This window comes from Talaromyces marneffei, chromosome 3 (assembly GCF_009556855.1).
Source record: "Talaromyces marneffei chromosome 3, complete sequence".
Taxonomy (NCBI): Eukaryota; Fungi; Ascomycota; class Eurotiomycetes; order Eurotiales; family Trichocomaceae; genus Talaromyces; species Talaromyces marneffei.
Genome location: NC_072350.1, coordinates 2,464,347 through 2,479,535, shown reverse-complemented (window position 1 = coordinate 2,479,535; position 15,189 = coordinate 2,464,347). Strand labels below are relative to the sequence as shown.

At 48.8% G+C, this 15,189-nt stretch overlaps 7 protein-coding genes across 7 annotated transcripts; 4 read left to right on the top strand and 3 right to left on the bottom strand.

Moving 5' to 3' along the window:
• Positions 1–600: 600 nt before the first annotated feature.
• Positions 601–2,379, top strand: EYB26_004650 (uncharacterized protein; the record flags this gene model as incomplete). Its single annotated transcript, XM_054263941.1, has 3 exons — positions 601–2,133; positions 2,186–2,278; positions 2,329–2,379. The coding sequence occupies 3 exons, from the start codon at positions 601–603 to the stop codon at positions 2,377–2,379; spliced, it is 1,677 nt and encodes a 558-aa protein (XP_054119916.1).
• Positions 2,380–2,898: 519 nt separating this feature from the next.
• Positions 2,899–5,199, top strand: EYB26_004649 (uncharacterized protein; the record flags this gene model as incomplete). The annotated part of the gene is made up of 1 exon (XM_054263940.1): positions 2,899–5,199. One exon carries the CDS (start codon positions 2,899–2,901, stop codon positions 5,197–5,199), a length of 2,301 nt encoding a protein of 766 aa, XP_054119915.1.
• Positions 5,200–5,382: 183 nt separating this feature from the next.
• EYB26_004648 (uncharacterized protein) lies at positions 5,383–6,435 on the bottom strand (the record flags this gene model as incomplete). The annotated part of the gene is made up of 2 exons (XM_054263939.1): positions 5,383–6,000; positions 6,067–6,435. 2 exons carry the CDS (start codon positions 6,433–6,435, stop codon positions 5,383–5,385), a joined length of 987 nt encoding a protein of 328 aa, XP_054119914.1.
• A 344-nt stretch (positions 6,436–6,779) lies between these two features.
• EYB26_004647 (uncharacterized protein) lies at positions 6,780–8,499 on the bottom strand (the record flags this gene model as incomplete). The annotated part of the gene is made up of 4 exons (XM_054263938.1): positions 6,780–7,987; positions 8,040–8,226; positions 8,277–8,393; positions 8,467–8,499. The coding sequence occupies 4 exons, from the start codon at positions 8,497–8,499 to the stop codon at positions 6,780–6,782; spliced, it is 1,545 nt and encodes a 514-aa protein (XP_054119913.1).
• A 582-nt stretch (positions 8,500–9,081) lies between these two features.
• Positions 9,082–10,049, top strand: EYB26_004646 (uncharacterized protein; the record flags this gene model as incomplete). Its single annotated transcript, XM_054263937.1, has 3 exons — positions 9,082–9,108; positions 9,177–9,256; positions 9,317–10,049. 3 exons carry the CDS (start codon positions 9,082–9,084, stop codon positions 10,047–10,049), a joined length of 840 nt encoding a protein of 279 aa, XP_054119912.1.
• A 430-nt stretch (positions 10,050–10,479) lies between these two features.
• EYB26_004645 (uncharacterized protein) lies at positions 10,480–11,580 on the top strand (the record flags this gene model as incomplete). The annotated part of the gene is made up of 3 exons (XM_054263936.1): positions 10,480–10,560; positions 10,620–11,275; positions 11,337–11,580. 3 exons carry the CDS (start codon positions 10,480–10,482, stop codon positions 11,578–11,580), a joined length of 981 nt encoding a protein of 326 aa, XP_054119911.1.
• Positions 11,581–12,061: 481 nt separating this feature from the next.
• EYB26_004644 (uncharacterized protein) lies at positions 12,062–14,278 on the bottom strand (the record flags this gene model as incomplete). Its single annotated transcript, XM_054263935.1, has 3 exons — positions 12,062–12,239; positions 12,297–13,635; positions 13,696–14,278. The coding sequence occupies 3 exons, from the start codon at positions 14,276–14,278 to the stop codon at positions 12,062–12,064; spliced, it is 2,100 nt and encodes a 699-aa protein (XP_054119910.1).
• Positions 14,279–15,189: the final 911 nt, after the last annotated feature.

The following is a 15,189-nucleotide window of genomic DNA, read 5'->3' as shown; positions in this document are numbered from 1 at the left end:
TTCTGACTAAAACATATCTCCGGATTTACTCTTTTGGTCCTTCCGCCAGGAACCGGAAAGAATCAAAAAACAGATCAGGTGTTCGCTGTATACGCAGTATTATTATTTGCCTATTCTATTGCACCCATCGACTCTCGAGTTCCACAGTCAGTGTTTATGCAGCAAGCTGTTTGAAAATTTCAATCGTCGTTAACTTGCTGATAGTTAACTTGTGATAAGCGATAACTAGCTACCAAGCCAGATCGTCGTTTAGTACATAAAAGGCGCTCTCGATTGCCCCCGTCTCTCGACCCACAAGCCAGTCAAGGGGGAAACCACCCACGCCTGGACTGAATTTTTTTTCCCTTTCACTTTCCTGATTGGGGAATGTGAGTAACAAGGAGAAGGACGACGGTACTTTTGGCATATCAAAGATTCGACCAGGTTTAAAGATCCTATCTTCTCCCGGCTTGCTCTTCTCTTCTCATTTGACTCGGTCGGTTTTATATTCCTCCATAAAAGCATTTCGGAACCATCGCCAAAAATATACACCCCCACGCAAGACAACGAAACAACAATCACAAACATCGATACGACTATCTAGGTATACAGAGGACTGAAATGTCTGCCGCCGTGCACACACCCACTATCGACCTCCTAGAGACGGAGTTAGCAAGGGCTAGGAGTGCCCTAGATGAAGTCCAACCAAATCCACTCCACCTATTGTCCCTTGACGATGTCACAACAGGGGCGTTGGCTGCTCACAAGAAGAATCTCATCAGCTATCGCCATGACTTTTTCGCCGCCAGCGGTCGTCTCACTGCAAAGGAGTTAGGACTTATCTCTGTCCAAGAAATTACTCTCACCCCAGAAGAAGAGGGCTGCCCACCGCTACCTGTCATACCCACTAATATATTCGATCTCCTTGCCAACAATGTGGTTTTGCATCACTTGGTACCTTTGCTGCCCGTCTCGTCATTGATGGGTTTGGCCTCAACGAGTAAGGCAGTACGCTCCGTCATCATGGAGACCCCCTACGTCTTCAGACATCTCGATCTGAGTACATGTCGAGTAGCTCAAATTGCCGAAAGACAAGCTATTGACGCAGGTGGTGAGCGCTGGAGAAACGAGAGAATGGACGAGTCCGTGACTGAAGATGAGTTTTATGCCGGGCCACTCCGAGGAATCTTCTCTCGTCTCGAGCGACAGTCACTTCTGGCAAGTGTGCGCACATTGGTATTGGACGGGTTATCTGTTCCGGCGGATCTCGTTGCTGATATCATCTTGACTGACCGATTCAATGTGAACATTCTTTCGATCCGGGAATGCACTCATCTCAATGAGCGGAAGCTCATGCAGACGCTGGAATATGCCGTGCGGCCAACTCGGCCGGCAGGAACCCCGAAATTGAAGGGTATTTACTATTTCACGCGAAAGAAATCAACTGAGAAACCACACAATTATCGAGGACCATCCCGTCGAGAATGGTGGCAGTCACGGGTTGGTGGTCAGGTAGCACCAGCCCCAACGCCTGATCCAGACCAACAAGACGAGCATCTTAACGAGTGGTACAAACCATCCGGCAAGATCCTGAAAGCCAATCTTGAGTCTGGCTGGGCTCAGACAATCAAGAAATGCGAAGGCATCATTTCCTTTGACGCGATATTATGTCGAGGTCCCAGGCATAACATTGACCTCTACTCCTCGACCAACAAGACCCAACCCTGCCCAAAAGGACCGCTGCTCCCTGCAGCCATTGCTACAGTCTCCCTTGGACCCCGTGGCTGTGATGGTTGCCGTACATCTCCCGAGGGTCCCGCCATCTGGGGCGAATCGTCAGACTCTCATTTCCCTCTCCTTAACCCTCTACCTCTCTACGCCTCCAACATTACCGACGCAAAACGACCGGTGCCGCGAAACGAGACAGCCGTCATGATTGCCCGGTGCACAGATTGCTTGCAGAGTCGATGGTGCCATCAATGCCACAAATGGTTTTGTTTCAACTGCCTACCGAGCCCGGAGGAGGCAGTAACTCGCCTTTCGCCTCACCAGACTGTCATCCGCAGACCAGGGGCAAACGGACAGTCTAGAGATCTCTCCCCGGAAAAGTTGGGTCCAGGCGTGAGCCGAGATTGTTGGGAATGTGGGCCTACTGTGAGTTTCGTGACAATTTTCAAAAAGGTTTTAGAAACTGACTCATGAATAGTGCGCAAGCTGCAAAGTTGACCGTCAACGTAGTTGCGTTACCTGCTACGGCGAGTATTGTCTCAAGCACAACGATGGATGTTCGTCAACAAAGGTATGTACATCAAACGCTCATTCGAGCAATCTTACACTAACCTTCTGTAGTGTGACTGGTGCAACACGAGTTCCCGACGACTCGGTAGTGACCTCTACTAGAGACTCGATTTACGAATAACGAATGGTTTGGATGATGATTCTAATTGCAACGGGCTAGTTATATATCGCAGCAAGTGCTCCTCCGTACAGGCGATACACGAATGGTGCTTGGGAATTTGATTGATATCACAGGGTGTTGGAATTACGGGTTTAATGATATATATATACATCTTATGTTATGACCGACTACTCCGTACATAAGTACGTAGTACTCTACTCATATAATCTCAACTAGTTAACTATATGTTACTCTACTACTTAGTTAATTTAATTAATAACTTATAACTAGTTAAATAATATCCAATCGTAGCTGAGTATTTGTTTCCCTGTATCGATGACCTAAAACAGCAAGGAAGATCGCGGGGCGATATCGATTAGATAAGATAAAGGCCCGATTAGCAATGCGAGGTAGAGTAGCTTCCAGAACCATCAGACTCCACGATGCTATAAACATTGACCAACATGCCATCTAAATAGGAAAGAATTTTAACTGAATACTCACCACTACAGAGCCCGGACATGGCTGACCATACATCCCATCTGACGACACTAAAATGGTCCTCACAACTAATCCTCTCCCCACTGGCGCATGCCTCCCGATCCCTCCCAGGCGACAAAATCCTCCTCCCTCCTTCGGCGCTCGAACAGCTTCTCTCAGCAGCCCCAGTTGTCCAAACCAATAATTCACAGTCTTTGAACGCTCAACAACAGTATACATCCACCTTCGACCCGTTCAACCCATATACCTTTGCCGCCGAATCGAGAGCTCGCGCAATAGACTTGTACACTTCCTCCGGTGGCGCGCAACAACAACCACAATTACCGCATCCGCTAACATTTAAACTTGTGAACCCACGCAATGGGCAGGTGGTATACGCCGGTATTCGTGAGTTTTCGGCTGAGGAGGGACATATCGGTCTTAGCAAATTCTTGCGGCAATCGTTGGGGGTAGAAGCAGAAGCTGAAAAAGAACAGGAAGAGGTTACAGTAACGGTTCATGCGCAACAACTACCAAAGGGGACATATGTGCGCCTCCGTCCACTGGAGGCAGGGTACGACCCCGAAGATTGGAAGGCGTTATTAGAACGGCATTTGCGTGAGAATTTCACCACGTTGACGGTTGGCGAGCTACTGACTGTCCCCAGTGGACGGGGTCGATCTTTTGAGTTTTTGATTGATAAAGTTGCTCCGGAAGGGAAAGAGGGACAGGAAAATGGGATATGTATTGTTGATACGGATCTAGAAGTTGATATTGAGCCGTTGAATGAGGAGCAGGCGAGAGAAACCTTACAAAAGCTTTCGCAAAAGGCGGCAAGGAAACCGGGCTCAGAAAAGGGGAGTTCGCCTGGAGGACCGATAAAGAGAGGCCAGCAGGTACAAGGACGGGTCAGGAGGGGGGATTATGTGGATTATGAATTGGACATACAGGATGCTAGTGGCCAACTGCAGCTGGAACTTGAAGCTGCTGATGGGGCTGATTTGGATATCTTTGTCAGTCCATTTTCGGCGTATCAGAGAGTGCAGCCTAGGAGTGATGAACATGTTTTTGGGGATATGTCGTCCAAGTCGTTTAAGGTCCTGAAACTGGACGCATCTCTACCAGAACTGGCCAATGCGGAGAAGATGTATATTTCTGTACATGCTTTTTCACTGCTAGATGACGCAGAAGATGATGCGGAAGCGCCATTTGAATATGTTCTTCGCGTGTCTGATGCTATGCAAACCGACGCTGGTGAAGAGACCGCCGACTCGAATGAGCACAATCCCGACGATATCCAATGCAAAAACTGCCAGCAATGGGTTCCGCAACGCACCTTGTTTCTACACGAAAACTTCTGTCTCCGAAACAACATCCTCTGTCCAAAGTGCAAGAATGTCTTTCAGAAATCCTCAACTGAATGGCAGAATCACTGGCACTGTGAACAGGACGAGTCGTACGGCAACGATGAGTCCAGCAAAGAGAAGCACGACTATATATTCCACAAAACGCATACATGCTTCAACTGCGACTATTCAGCAGAAAGCCTTCCATCTCTCGCGCATCATCGCACAACCCGATGTCCCGGCAAGCAGATCCTATGCCAATTCTGTCATCTGGTTGTGCCCCAACAAGGAGATTCGGATCCAGACATGAACGACCCCGAAGTGTTATTGTCTGGTCTCACGCCTCATGAGATCATCGACGGAGGACGTACAACAGAGTGTCATCTCTGCAACAAGATCATCCGACTGCGCGAAATGAAAACACACTTGCGACATCACGACCTCGAGCGGTTGTCACGACCAGCACCATCGATATGCCGAAATGTGAATTGCGGTCGTACCCTCAAGACTTCAAAGGGTACCCCATTGGGGCTTTGCAATATATGCTTTGCCCCGTTGTATACAGACGCGCACGACCCCGAGGGGAAAGCTCTAAAACGGCGGATTGAGAGAAGGTATCTCTCCCAGATGCTTACTGGATGCGGTAAGACATGGTGTCGCAACGCGTATTGCAAGACTGGTCATGAGCGCTCTTCTGCCTCTGGATCGGTATTACCGACATCCTCAAAGGATATACTACAAGTTATTAAACCCTTGATTGATCCGATCAACACCAGACCCCCTTTGACAGACGTGAATGTTGACCAAGGGACCCCATTTTACCTATGTGCAGACGAGACGAGTCAACAGCGCCGTGCAGTCGGAGAAATGCTTGCTGCCGAGGGCGTGTATGATCTCAGATGGTGTCTTGCCGCGTTGGAAGGGGGTGGTGGTGATTTGGAGAAGGCGAAAGAGTGGTTGAGTTCATGTGCTCCTAGGAAAGATGAGCAGCGATAAGCCGAGAACTGTAACTATAGACTATTAGAGTAGTTAGATAATAGATATGAATCATAAGTCATGTATATTCATTGTCTACATTTTACTCCTCTACACCTACCCAATAAACTGAACTAAACACTTCCTCAGAATCCCCCCCTTCTTCTTAAATGTTTATAATCCCACTGCTTCGTGGCGTATGATTTAATAACTCCCCGTTTTCGCGGCCAAAGTGCCACTCCCCCTCGACGAAAAAATCCCCATAATCCCAAAAACAATATAAAACAACGCCAATGGATACGCCACCAAAAATCTCATCCCACGCATCCGTCCCACGGCACAAAACATGCCCGAACTACTGTATGTGCACCACCCCACGGCCGCGGAGGTGAGTAAGTACCCGAACATGGTGTCCATGGGGAGCAGGATACCGATTAGACTTGTCAACACAAGGGGTAGGAAGCAGTAGCCCAGCACGCTGGCGGAGCGAGGGAAGGTCAGGGTTGCTGAGAAATGGCCGGTTGGGCCGCCCGCATGACCGGGTGGTTTCTGGTGAGGATCGTAGTTGTTTGGGTCCGCTGCGTTGGGGATTGGTGATGCACCGTTGCCCGTGCCGTCGATGGAAGGAGACATCAGACTCAGGATGAGGTGTAGGGCCAGTGTACCGAATACGGCGACGCCGTAGATGTAGCCGTAAAACACCTTGCCGGAAAGAAGGAGGAATGTGCCGTACAGGACAATGTAGAGGATTGCGCCGTATAGGTCGCTGTCGTCCATGAGGTGTTGGTCTATTTGGGCAAAGGGGTTGAGGACTGTAAGTGTCTATCGCCACCCATCGTTAGCACCTATTGCAGCAGTTTGAAAGACTGAAGGAAGGGGAAATATTACTTTGCTCCGGATATGATCAAAATTCACACCCAACTCCTCCAATAACGGCGGTTCACCATCATACCCCTCCGTGCCAAACGCAGCTAACCACCCCGTTCTCAACCCTCCATGCTCTCCCATTCTACCGGATACACCACCAGCCGCTGATGAACCGGCACCCCCGAATCCGCCTCCATAACCTCCAGCCCCGCCAGCTGAGGAGCCGGGGTATGCTTGGGCGGATGGTTGACCGCCATAGCCGACGCCGTAGGAGGCTTGGGATGGTGTCGTGTGGCCTGAAACGGAGTAGGAGGATGGATAGAATTGGAGGTTTTGGGATGATTGGGAGCCGTAGGAGGGCTGTGATTGCTGGGGGTAGTATTGGGCCATCGTGGCCTGTGTGTGTGTGTTGCGCGAGTGGTGTGGGGGGCGCGTTTGGTTTAAGCTGAGGCACGAATAGTGTGTTCAGTTTTCTTGTTTCAAGATAATAAGGATTACCATCTATCTGGAAGAATCCGTGAGAAATGTTGTGTTGGTGAAGTTGAAGGGCTTAGGGATCTAGGTGGAAGGCTTTAGAGTTGTGGAGTAGACAGCTTGGCCGGTGGCAGCTCCCGTGATTGGCTGCTCACAGCTCACTAGCCCTACATCACGTCAAGTCCGAACAGTGAACTCATATTTTGATCGCTTTCTGAATAATGAATAGTGCCAAACATCTAATGCTACAATACATATGTCTACAAGAAGTTGATGCCTATGCCCAATTGGAGTCCTTTCCTCCCCTCCTCTCCCTTGCGCTGGTATATGGGAAGAGAGAAATTCAGCTCAAATCGGGCAACCGGATGCGCATAAACAAGTCCGATACCAGCTGCAGTGCTGGGAAGACCGTTGGCAATCTCGTTTACTGTTGAAACAAGGGCATCCTTGACTTCGTTGGTAGTCTTTGGACGTTCGTTTCCGGATGAGCGAAGGGAGAGGAGGCGGCCTGCGTTGACAAATGCTTGCAGACGTAGTGGTGTATCTTTGCCGACACGAGGCAAAGGAACAAAGAGGTTGGCACTTCCTGCGGCATATAGATCGCCTCCCACTGCATCACTGCCGTCGCGCGGTCCAAGGCCTGCTTGACGGAAGCCACGAACATCTGTAGGACCGCCGAGCAAGAAGCGATCGTTAATTCGCGATGGCTGTGGTGTTGCGTTTGAGCCGAGGCTAAGAGGATAGAATAGTCCGGCCCGGAGTCCTGTCGTAAAGCTGACGCCGCTGGGTCCTTTGATGAAAGGAACAGGAATGGGAATGGCGCCCTGGGTTTCGACTTCTGACTTCCAAAATGCAACATCCCCCTTCAATGGCCCTATACCAGCTACCTCATTGAGGGTTTTGGCATATGTACCGCTGGATGGCAAAAGAGGATGATCTCTGCTGTCGCGAACCCAAGTATGTGAAATGCTGCTCTTGACACTGTCGCCCGCATCGCCCCGCACAACCAACGAAGCGTCTGGTGACAGCCCGGTAACCTGCCGCCAAAATCCGTTATATGTAAGCTCATGCCGTTGGCCAGATTGGGTCTGCCATCGTAGTCTGGCCCATCCTCCCTTCAAAATTTCTTCATGACCCGCCCAGGGTTTCTGCGTAGAACTAGCTACGGCACCGACTTCTAGACGAAAGTTGGGGTCACTCAATATAGGTGTCTCGAATGCGGCCTGGTATGCAGATCTGGTCCGTGTTCCCAAAGATGCGTTCAAGTTCAATGTCTCTGCACCGCCGAAGATATTGCGCCACAAGAGATTCCCGTACGCAGAGCCTTCGGCGTTGCCTAGGTCAGTGCCGGTCTTCAACAGGATCCTCGACTTCTCTCGAACAGACAGGTAAACATCTAAATCGGTAGGTAGCGCATTGGGGTCCGTTGGCTTGTCCAAAAAGATCGAGATTGGTTCGTGGAAGATATCTAGCATATATTAGCCACTGGCTATGAGCTTCAGACTCGAAGTCAACCCTACCGAAACCGCTCAATTTGTTTGCTCCTTGAGAGACACGCGACAAAGCTTCGGCTAGTGTGTATGGTTGCGGTTGATTGGCACTGAGTATGGGATTGAAAATGCGTTCCAAAAAGCCTTTTCGCGTATGATTCGCATTGAGTATCTGGATGCGGGATATCGTGCAGGGCAACGTCGAGTTCTCATCGATCTGGACGGATTAGAATCGTCTTTGTTTTTGGAATTCTAGAGATATAGTACCATTTCAGCAAGCCGAGCTTGCGCTTTTTGGTAGATGACATTGATCCGCTCATTGACAGCTTGCTGCTGCTCCTCCAATACCTTGGGATCGGCGGGTTGTTGTAGTCGGGTGAAGATCTAGTCAATTGGCGTCTGGGTTAGTTTGCGCTCACTGAATAGTCAAAGGAGCATTTCTGTAGTTTAAACTTACATCCTCGTCATCACTCGTAAGTGAGGAAGCCATCTTGCCGGCGCAATGCTTGCAATTGACGGTTTTTTGTGTCGGCTTGTGAGGAATCTCGAGGAAATGTAGCACCTCGTGATGGTCCGTGCGAGCTTACGTCGTTGTTTCTTCCTAAATTTGCCGCGGCGGTTGACGCTTGCCGCTTTGGGTCGTTCTCTACATCCGCCTCTAGCAAGTCATTGTGGTGTATGGTTCTTGACCATCAACTACTACTGGCTGCCTCGCTTTCTGTGCTCAGATATTTCTCTGTTGTCTACCGATAAAAGCCCTCTCAGGTCCTCTCCCGGTAGGTCATCCAAAATGACTGTCATGTTCCAGAAAGAGAGGCATCTCCATGGTTGCCTATCAGACCAGCAACAAGTGGGGCTGATGAATACCGGCAATGTGATTGGCCAGAACACCCCATGTACCAACTAACTCCGTGCCTCGCCTCTTTCAGTCAAATATCATCATATCAGACATCTTCCTACACTTTGCAAACAAGCCCCCGTCATCCTTCGAGTTCCTTTCAGCGCTTGATTTATTTCTCTGCTCGTCCCTCACTTTACTTATTCGAACCACTACATTTCCCTGATAGCCGTCATGGCTACAAAGGCAGCACATAAACGAGTGAGTCTGCCCAAAGAAAACGGTTTCGTCGTCGTTTCTGGACTAACAGTTTGTAATCTCTTTTCTAGCTCACAAGGGAATATCAAAATATTCAGAAGAACCCTCCTCCTTATATCGTGGCACACCCTTCAGAGACCAACATATTAGAGTCTGTCTCTCATCCCCCTCTTGTCACAAATCATTGACAATCCACTAACTTGCTGGTCAGATGGCATTATATCCTCACCGGTCCACCGAAAACCCCTTACGAGAATGGACAATACTGGGGTACCTTGATTTTCCCTCCTGAATACCCATTTGCACCGCCCGCTATTCGCATGCACACACCCAGCGGCAGATTCCAACCATCTACGAGATTATGTCTCAGCATCAGCGATTTCCATCCCAAGTCTTTCAATCCAGCATGGGAGGTGTCAACTATCCTTATTGGTTTATTAAGTTTTATGACCAGCGAAGAAATGACGACCGGTAGCGTCAGTGCATCGGACAGCGAACGCAGACTATTTGCCGCACGGTCACGATGGTGGAACTCTACAGGTGGAGGATCTCAGAAAAACCTTCCTGCAGGCGTTACAGCTTCTAGCAAGGGAATTAATAATATCAAGGCTGGTGATGGCGGTTTGAAGTTCCGGACCGAATGGCCGGAGTTGGATCAGGAGAACTGGAAGTGGATAAAAGACAACCGCATCGATGCCGCGACGGGACATATCATTCCAGACCCAAATGCGCTGACATTGAACAACTGTTCGCCTGAAACCTCGGCTCTTCGTCGACGTCCTGCTGGAAGTGGTCCGCGACTGGGCGCCGTGATGGAAGGCGGACACGTGGCTAGAGAGGCAGGTCAAGGTTGGGTTCGACGACACAAATTCTGGGTTGGGCTGGCTGTGGTGTTTGGATATGCCCTCATATCGAGGCTATACCACGATATACAGGGTTCTTAATTGTTCGGTTCGGTTGGCACGAAGTATTACATGATGGTGATTGAGCATTCGGGACGCATTGGCATTAACGTTTATGCTGGTTATCATCTTATTTCGATAGATTTACGTTTATATTAACAGTAATTCAGCAATCAGGCTAATAATGTTCGGCTATTCATGATAACAGAAACCCTTGACTTCCAATGTAACTTGGTCATGTCGACCCTGGTATTGAAAATATAAGCACTAAGCAGATCCACTCGGGGTCCGCCGGGCGTCATCCGGCCAGCCGGGAATTTCCTCTGCGCTCCGCAGAAGGCAAAAAAAGTTGCCAACTCTCCGGAGATATCAACGTTTACAGTCGCGCTTCTCTTCTCTTCTCCCCTGTACAACATTTTCCCTCTACGCCTTTTGGATAAAAATTTCCTTTAATTGCTTTATATCAGCAACAATGGGTTGGTTTTGGGCAGATACTCAGCGGCCGGCCGCTGTTCCCGTTGATGCTGCTACCACTACTTCACCGGCACCTCCAGTGAGCTTTTTTGTCTTACAAACAAGAAAATGTATGGCCTTTCGCTAATTGATTTGCAGCCAGCATGCCCGATGCACAAATCAGGCGCTTCGTCTCCCTTCGAAGCACCTACACCAAGCGCCTGCCCAGTTAAAAGATCTCCCAACTCCCCATTCTTCGTCCCCCCAGCAGAAAGCCAGCCGCAACAGCAGGAACAACCAGCGCAAGCTACAAGCGGCAAATCAAGAATAAACCCTCTTAATTATATGTTCTCATTCATCTCGCAAGAACGCGCTCCAAGCCAAACAGTCGATCTTCCCGTCGAGCGCGAAATCTCGTCCATCCCGCGCGCCGACAACTCCCATGAAAAATGGGAATACCCCTCTCCGCAACAGATGTATAACGCAATGCTTCGCAAGGGGTACACCGACACCCCTCAGGATGCGGTAGAGTCCATGGTCGCAGTGCACAATTTCTTGAACGAAGGCGCCTGGGCTGAGATCGTGGAATGGGAACAGATTTTCGCCAAGGGCCTCACGAGTGGATGGGAGAAATGCAGAAAGGGCAATGAGAATTTGGCGATGGAGTTGGCCAAGGAGAGGTGGTTGTCTGAGCATGGGAGTGAAGAGGAGCAGCCGCAGCCGTCTTTGGTGAGGTTTCAGGGGAGACCGCAGGAGTTGAGTCCCAAGGCGAGGTTTATGCAGACGCTGGGGTGGTTGTATCCTGCTAAATTTGGGTAAGCCCATGCATGGCACACCACTTGATGTAGGAATCTCAGTACTAACAATATGGCATAGGACTGAGCCTCCCTTCGACCGACACGACTGGTACATCACTCGCCAAACCCCCTCCGGACCAAAAGAAGTTCGCTATGTCATTGACTACTACTCCGGCCCTCCCGAACCAAGCGGCGAACCTGTCTTCTTCCTCGACATTCGTCCCGCCGTCGACACGCCCACTGCAGCTGTTGAGCGTCTGATGCGCTGGGGCGGCGATGTCTGGTATAGGGCTAGCGGTGCCCAAGCACGAGAGAATCAATGATCGCCAATTCCTTCAATAACTCGCTTGCCACGAGTCTCTCTTCACTCGGATTATTTAATGCATACTCGGATCCGGCGGCGTCATTCTGTTCGATATTGATATATGATTAATTTCGGTTACGGTTTTTCCTTTTCTTACAGGTTGTGTGTATCGATACGTGTACGTTTTGGACGTCGGGACATCTCCATTTACTTTCATGTCTGATTAGAGATAATGTTGAGTTGTATATATACATATAATGAACTCTTTTCTTCTAAGCTGCTTATCCAAGTCAATGAAAAGAGAAAGGAGTGAGCATGCTCGTTGATGCATATGTATGTACATGAAGTGAGCATCATGAAACTAAAACCTGTAAACGCCAGTCCCAATGATGGTTTGCCTCTAATTTTCGAGTGGGAATTATATATGTAATTGTTTATTATGTGCAAGAAAGCATGATCAGGTCGTGATACGCGTCGTCGATATGTAGATATGAAAAGGCTCAAATATTCGGCGCCAACATATCGTATTTGACGCACATTTCGGTGCTCTCCAAACTGGCTTGGAGGAATGTGCGTGCTTCAAGACCAACCCAGACTCGGAGCATGGAGGTGTCACCGTGACACACGTTTTGTAATAGTGTCGTGCCTGAGCCGAGTTGGCGTAGGATTGGAAGGGCGCTATATGACATGTTAGTTGTTTCTCTTTAATGCTAATCAGATTGGGGGGATACGCACCTCTTGAACAGATCCAAGTTAGGATCCAAGCTCCTTCCAATTCCTTCCAACAGTAATATAGATATAACGACATTGACAAAGTCACCTTCTAGACGCACATGGTGTTCTCGGACCATTTGAAGCACCTGGCTCAGAACATCGCCAATCTTGATATTACCCAAGGCAAATGTCCTTGATTTGACGCCTAACACGAGATGTTGCATTTTTAATGCAAAAATCTCCGGATCCAGCACCGCTTCGGGTTGACGACAACGGTCAACCATCAAATGGCCTGCTTTGTATCCGTCAAAGTCGGCAACTGCGCGGAAGAGGTCTAGGAAATTGCGCCGGTTCTTATCATTGAGTTGAGTAACGAGACCCGTGTCGATGAAGAGCAGTTGAGGTCGGTATCCTTCTCGATCTAATTCGGCCAGGGCTGCCTTCCAAGCTTCGGGATCCTTTGTGTGCGGTCGTAATCGCCGTAGTACTTGTTCATTGACATCTAGTTCGGCACTCGAAGCAGCTTCATGTGCGCGTTTTGGCGCTCTGAGGGAGATGTCAAGTTGATTGGGTTTGTAGAAGCGAACCATAATGTTTCCGGGATGGAGATCGGCATGAACGAAGTTGTCAATCAGCAGCATGTGAAGGAAAGCGTCTAGTCCCTCGTCTGCAATCTCCTCCTGGTAGACACCACCGCCCTTTTCGAGGAATACGGACAATGGGATTCCTTGCGCAAATTCTTCTACGAGAACTTCTCTCGTAGTATATTCCGTGTACGGGTAAGGAAACCAGGCTGTTGTGCGTGATTTAAAATGTTCTCTGAAAATCACCAAGTTGGTGGCTTCGATTCGCAAATCGAGCTGTAATTTCATCATTTCACCAAATTGTTCCACTTCATCCGGTAGGGATAACCACTCCATGGTGGGAATTGCATTAATGATATGTGCAAAAATGTTCATAATGTTCAAGTCCCTCCGTACAGTGACATCAACTCTCGGATGTAGGACCTTGATCGCAACATAAGATGAAGGTACTCGTTGAGGCGAGCTTTTAACCAGAACATCAACATTCTTCCGTACCCTGGCTGCCAAGTCCTTTGGTATGTCTTGCAGTTCCTCTTGGTATTGTGCTGCAATATCCGGTTTCAGTTTCGCCTTATATACCTGCGCGATAGCTCCAACTCCCAAAGGCTCTTCCTGAAATTCTTCAAATATCTCGTCGAACGGAAGACCATTGAAGGCTTTGCATAAGATTCTTTTTGTGGCATGTAGAGAGTGCGCCGGTGCGTGTGAGTGGAGAGAGGACATCCGAGCACATAGTTCGGGAGGGAAGATATCTGTACGGGAAGCAGCCCATTGACCTAGCTATAGGGAAGTCAGCAAGCGATGAACAAAATGTTGTTGTAGTGCACCAGATATACATGCCTTGATGAATGCTGGGCCGGCCCGTTCCATTGACTTGACCAAAAAATCAAACCACCATAAAGTCCCCCATCGTTGATTGTTACGGTCAGGATTCCGGCTGCCAATCCATATCACAGGAACCGTGACCAACACGGGCAGGAATATAATGGCAAGATGGAGAAATCTAAAGCCCGTTGCAATAGGTTCGTAGACATAGCAATAGAAAAAAACATGTACTTCTTGCTTAAGTCGAGTGAAACCGCGTGCATCCTCCGATACTGTTTTTCGTATTTCTTGCCGTGATGCTTCCAACATATGTTTCTCCCCGGTCTCCTCCTCACCATTCTTCTCCGCCAATTCCATAAACGCACCAGGACCCAATGCGGCTGCAAACAAGACCGAGCCGACAATAGGGGCCCTCCCTCTGCCTATTTTGTTCCATCTCTGCGATATGTGATAGCGCCATGTCTGCGGCTTCAGTCGAGGGGTAGCGTTCGTTGAAAAAGTCCGTAATGACGTTCGTAATGACGGAGTTGTACCGAGGGTATGATTTGCTCCGCGCGCAAGGCACACACGGCGCAACACGAAGGCCGCCTTCATATTTTAGAGAAAGGAGAATAGCTGTAGGCCATGCGACAAAAGGATCTCATGGCCATGGAGATGTGGGAGCATTCGCCGTGTTGATAGTAGACAGACAGAGCGAAAATGCTGCGGGATTGAGGCTGCACGTGTCAGTCGGCCAATTTTTTGGCGCAGGGAAGGAACGCCCTGGCGACCACACGGACGGGAAACTGCGGGTACGACGTCATTCTGCGGTGGATAGATTACAATCACGGTACGCATGTCTTGTATCTGTATTTACATTACGCCGGCAATCTTACCGACCTTGATCATCTCTCTGGCATTTCACGAAACATCAATTTGTTCTTAAAACAAATACCCAATTAATTCCGCTTCAGATTCTGGTACGTGCCTCGCCAACGACTTTTGTTGGGCCCGGTCTTGAATTCGAGACATCTCATCCTTCAGACATGGAAATATCCTTTTATCCAAGTTCTTCAATCATATTGGCTTCATGGTGGAATCCAGACATGATAGGGCTGTTGAAACTCGTGAGCTGTATGAAATTCTTTTGTTTGCACTTGCCCGTGATGACAATTGCCCTACATTGCTCTAGACAAGTCCTGAAACTTAATTGGACATTGAAAGTTCTAGGATCCTTTCAAGTCAACAAAAAAAAAGGGGGGTTTCTACCCTGATCATAACCTATGTAAGTCAAGGTGATTATCCCATTTGCTCCTATAAGTCATGTATGAATATCAGATACTATTTAGGCATACCATAATCTGTCAACAAGTGCTTCAAGTATTGCGCTAGGTTTTTGAATACGGCTTCAGTATCCTGGTAAAGCGGTCCGTTCTTGTGAACGGACAATCGGTTTGCTCCATCAATCAACATGGATTTGTAGCTACCAAGTCAAGAGGAGCTCTGATACCGGAAGGTTGATAGCT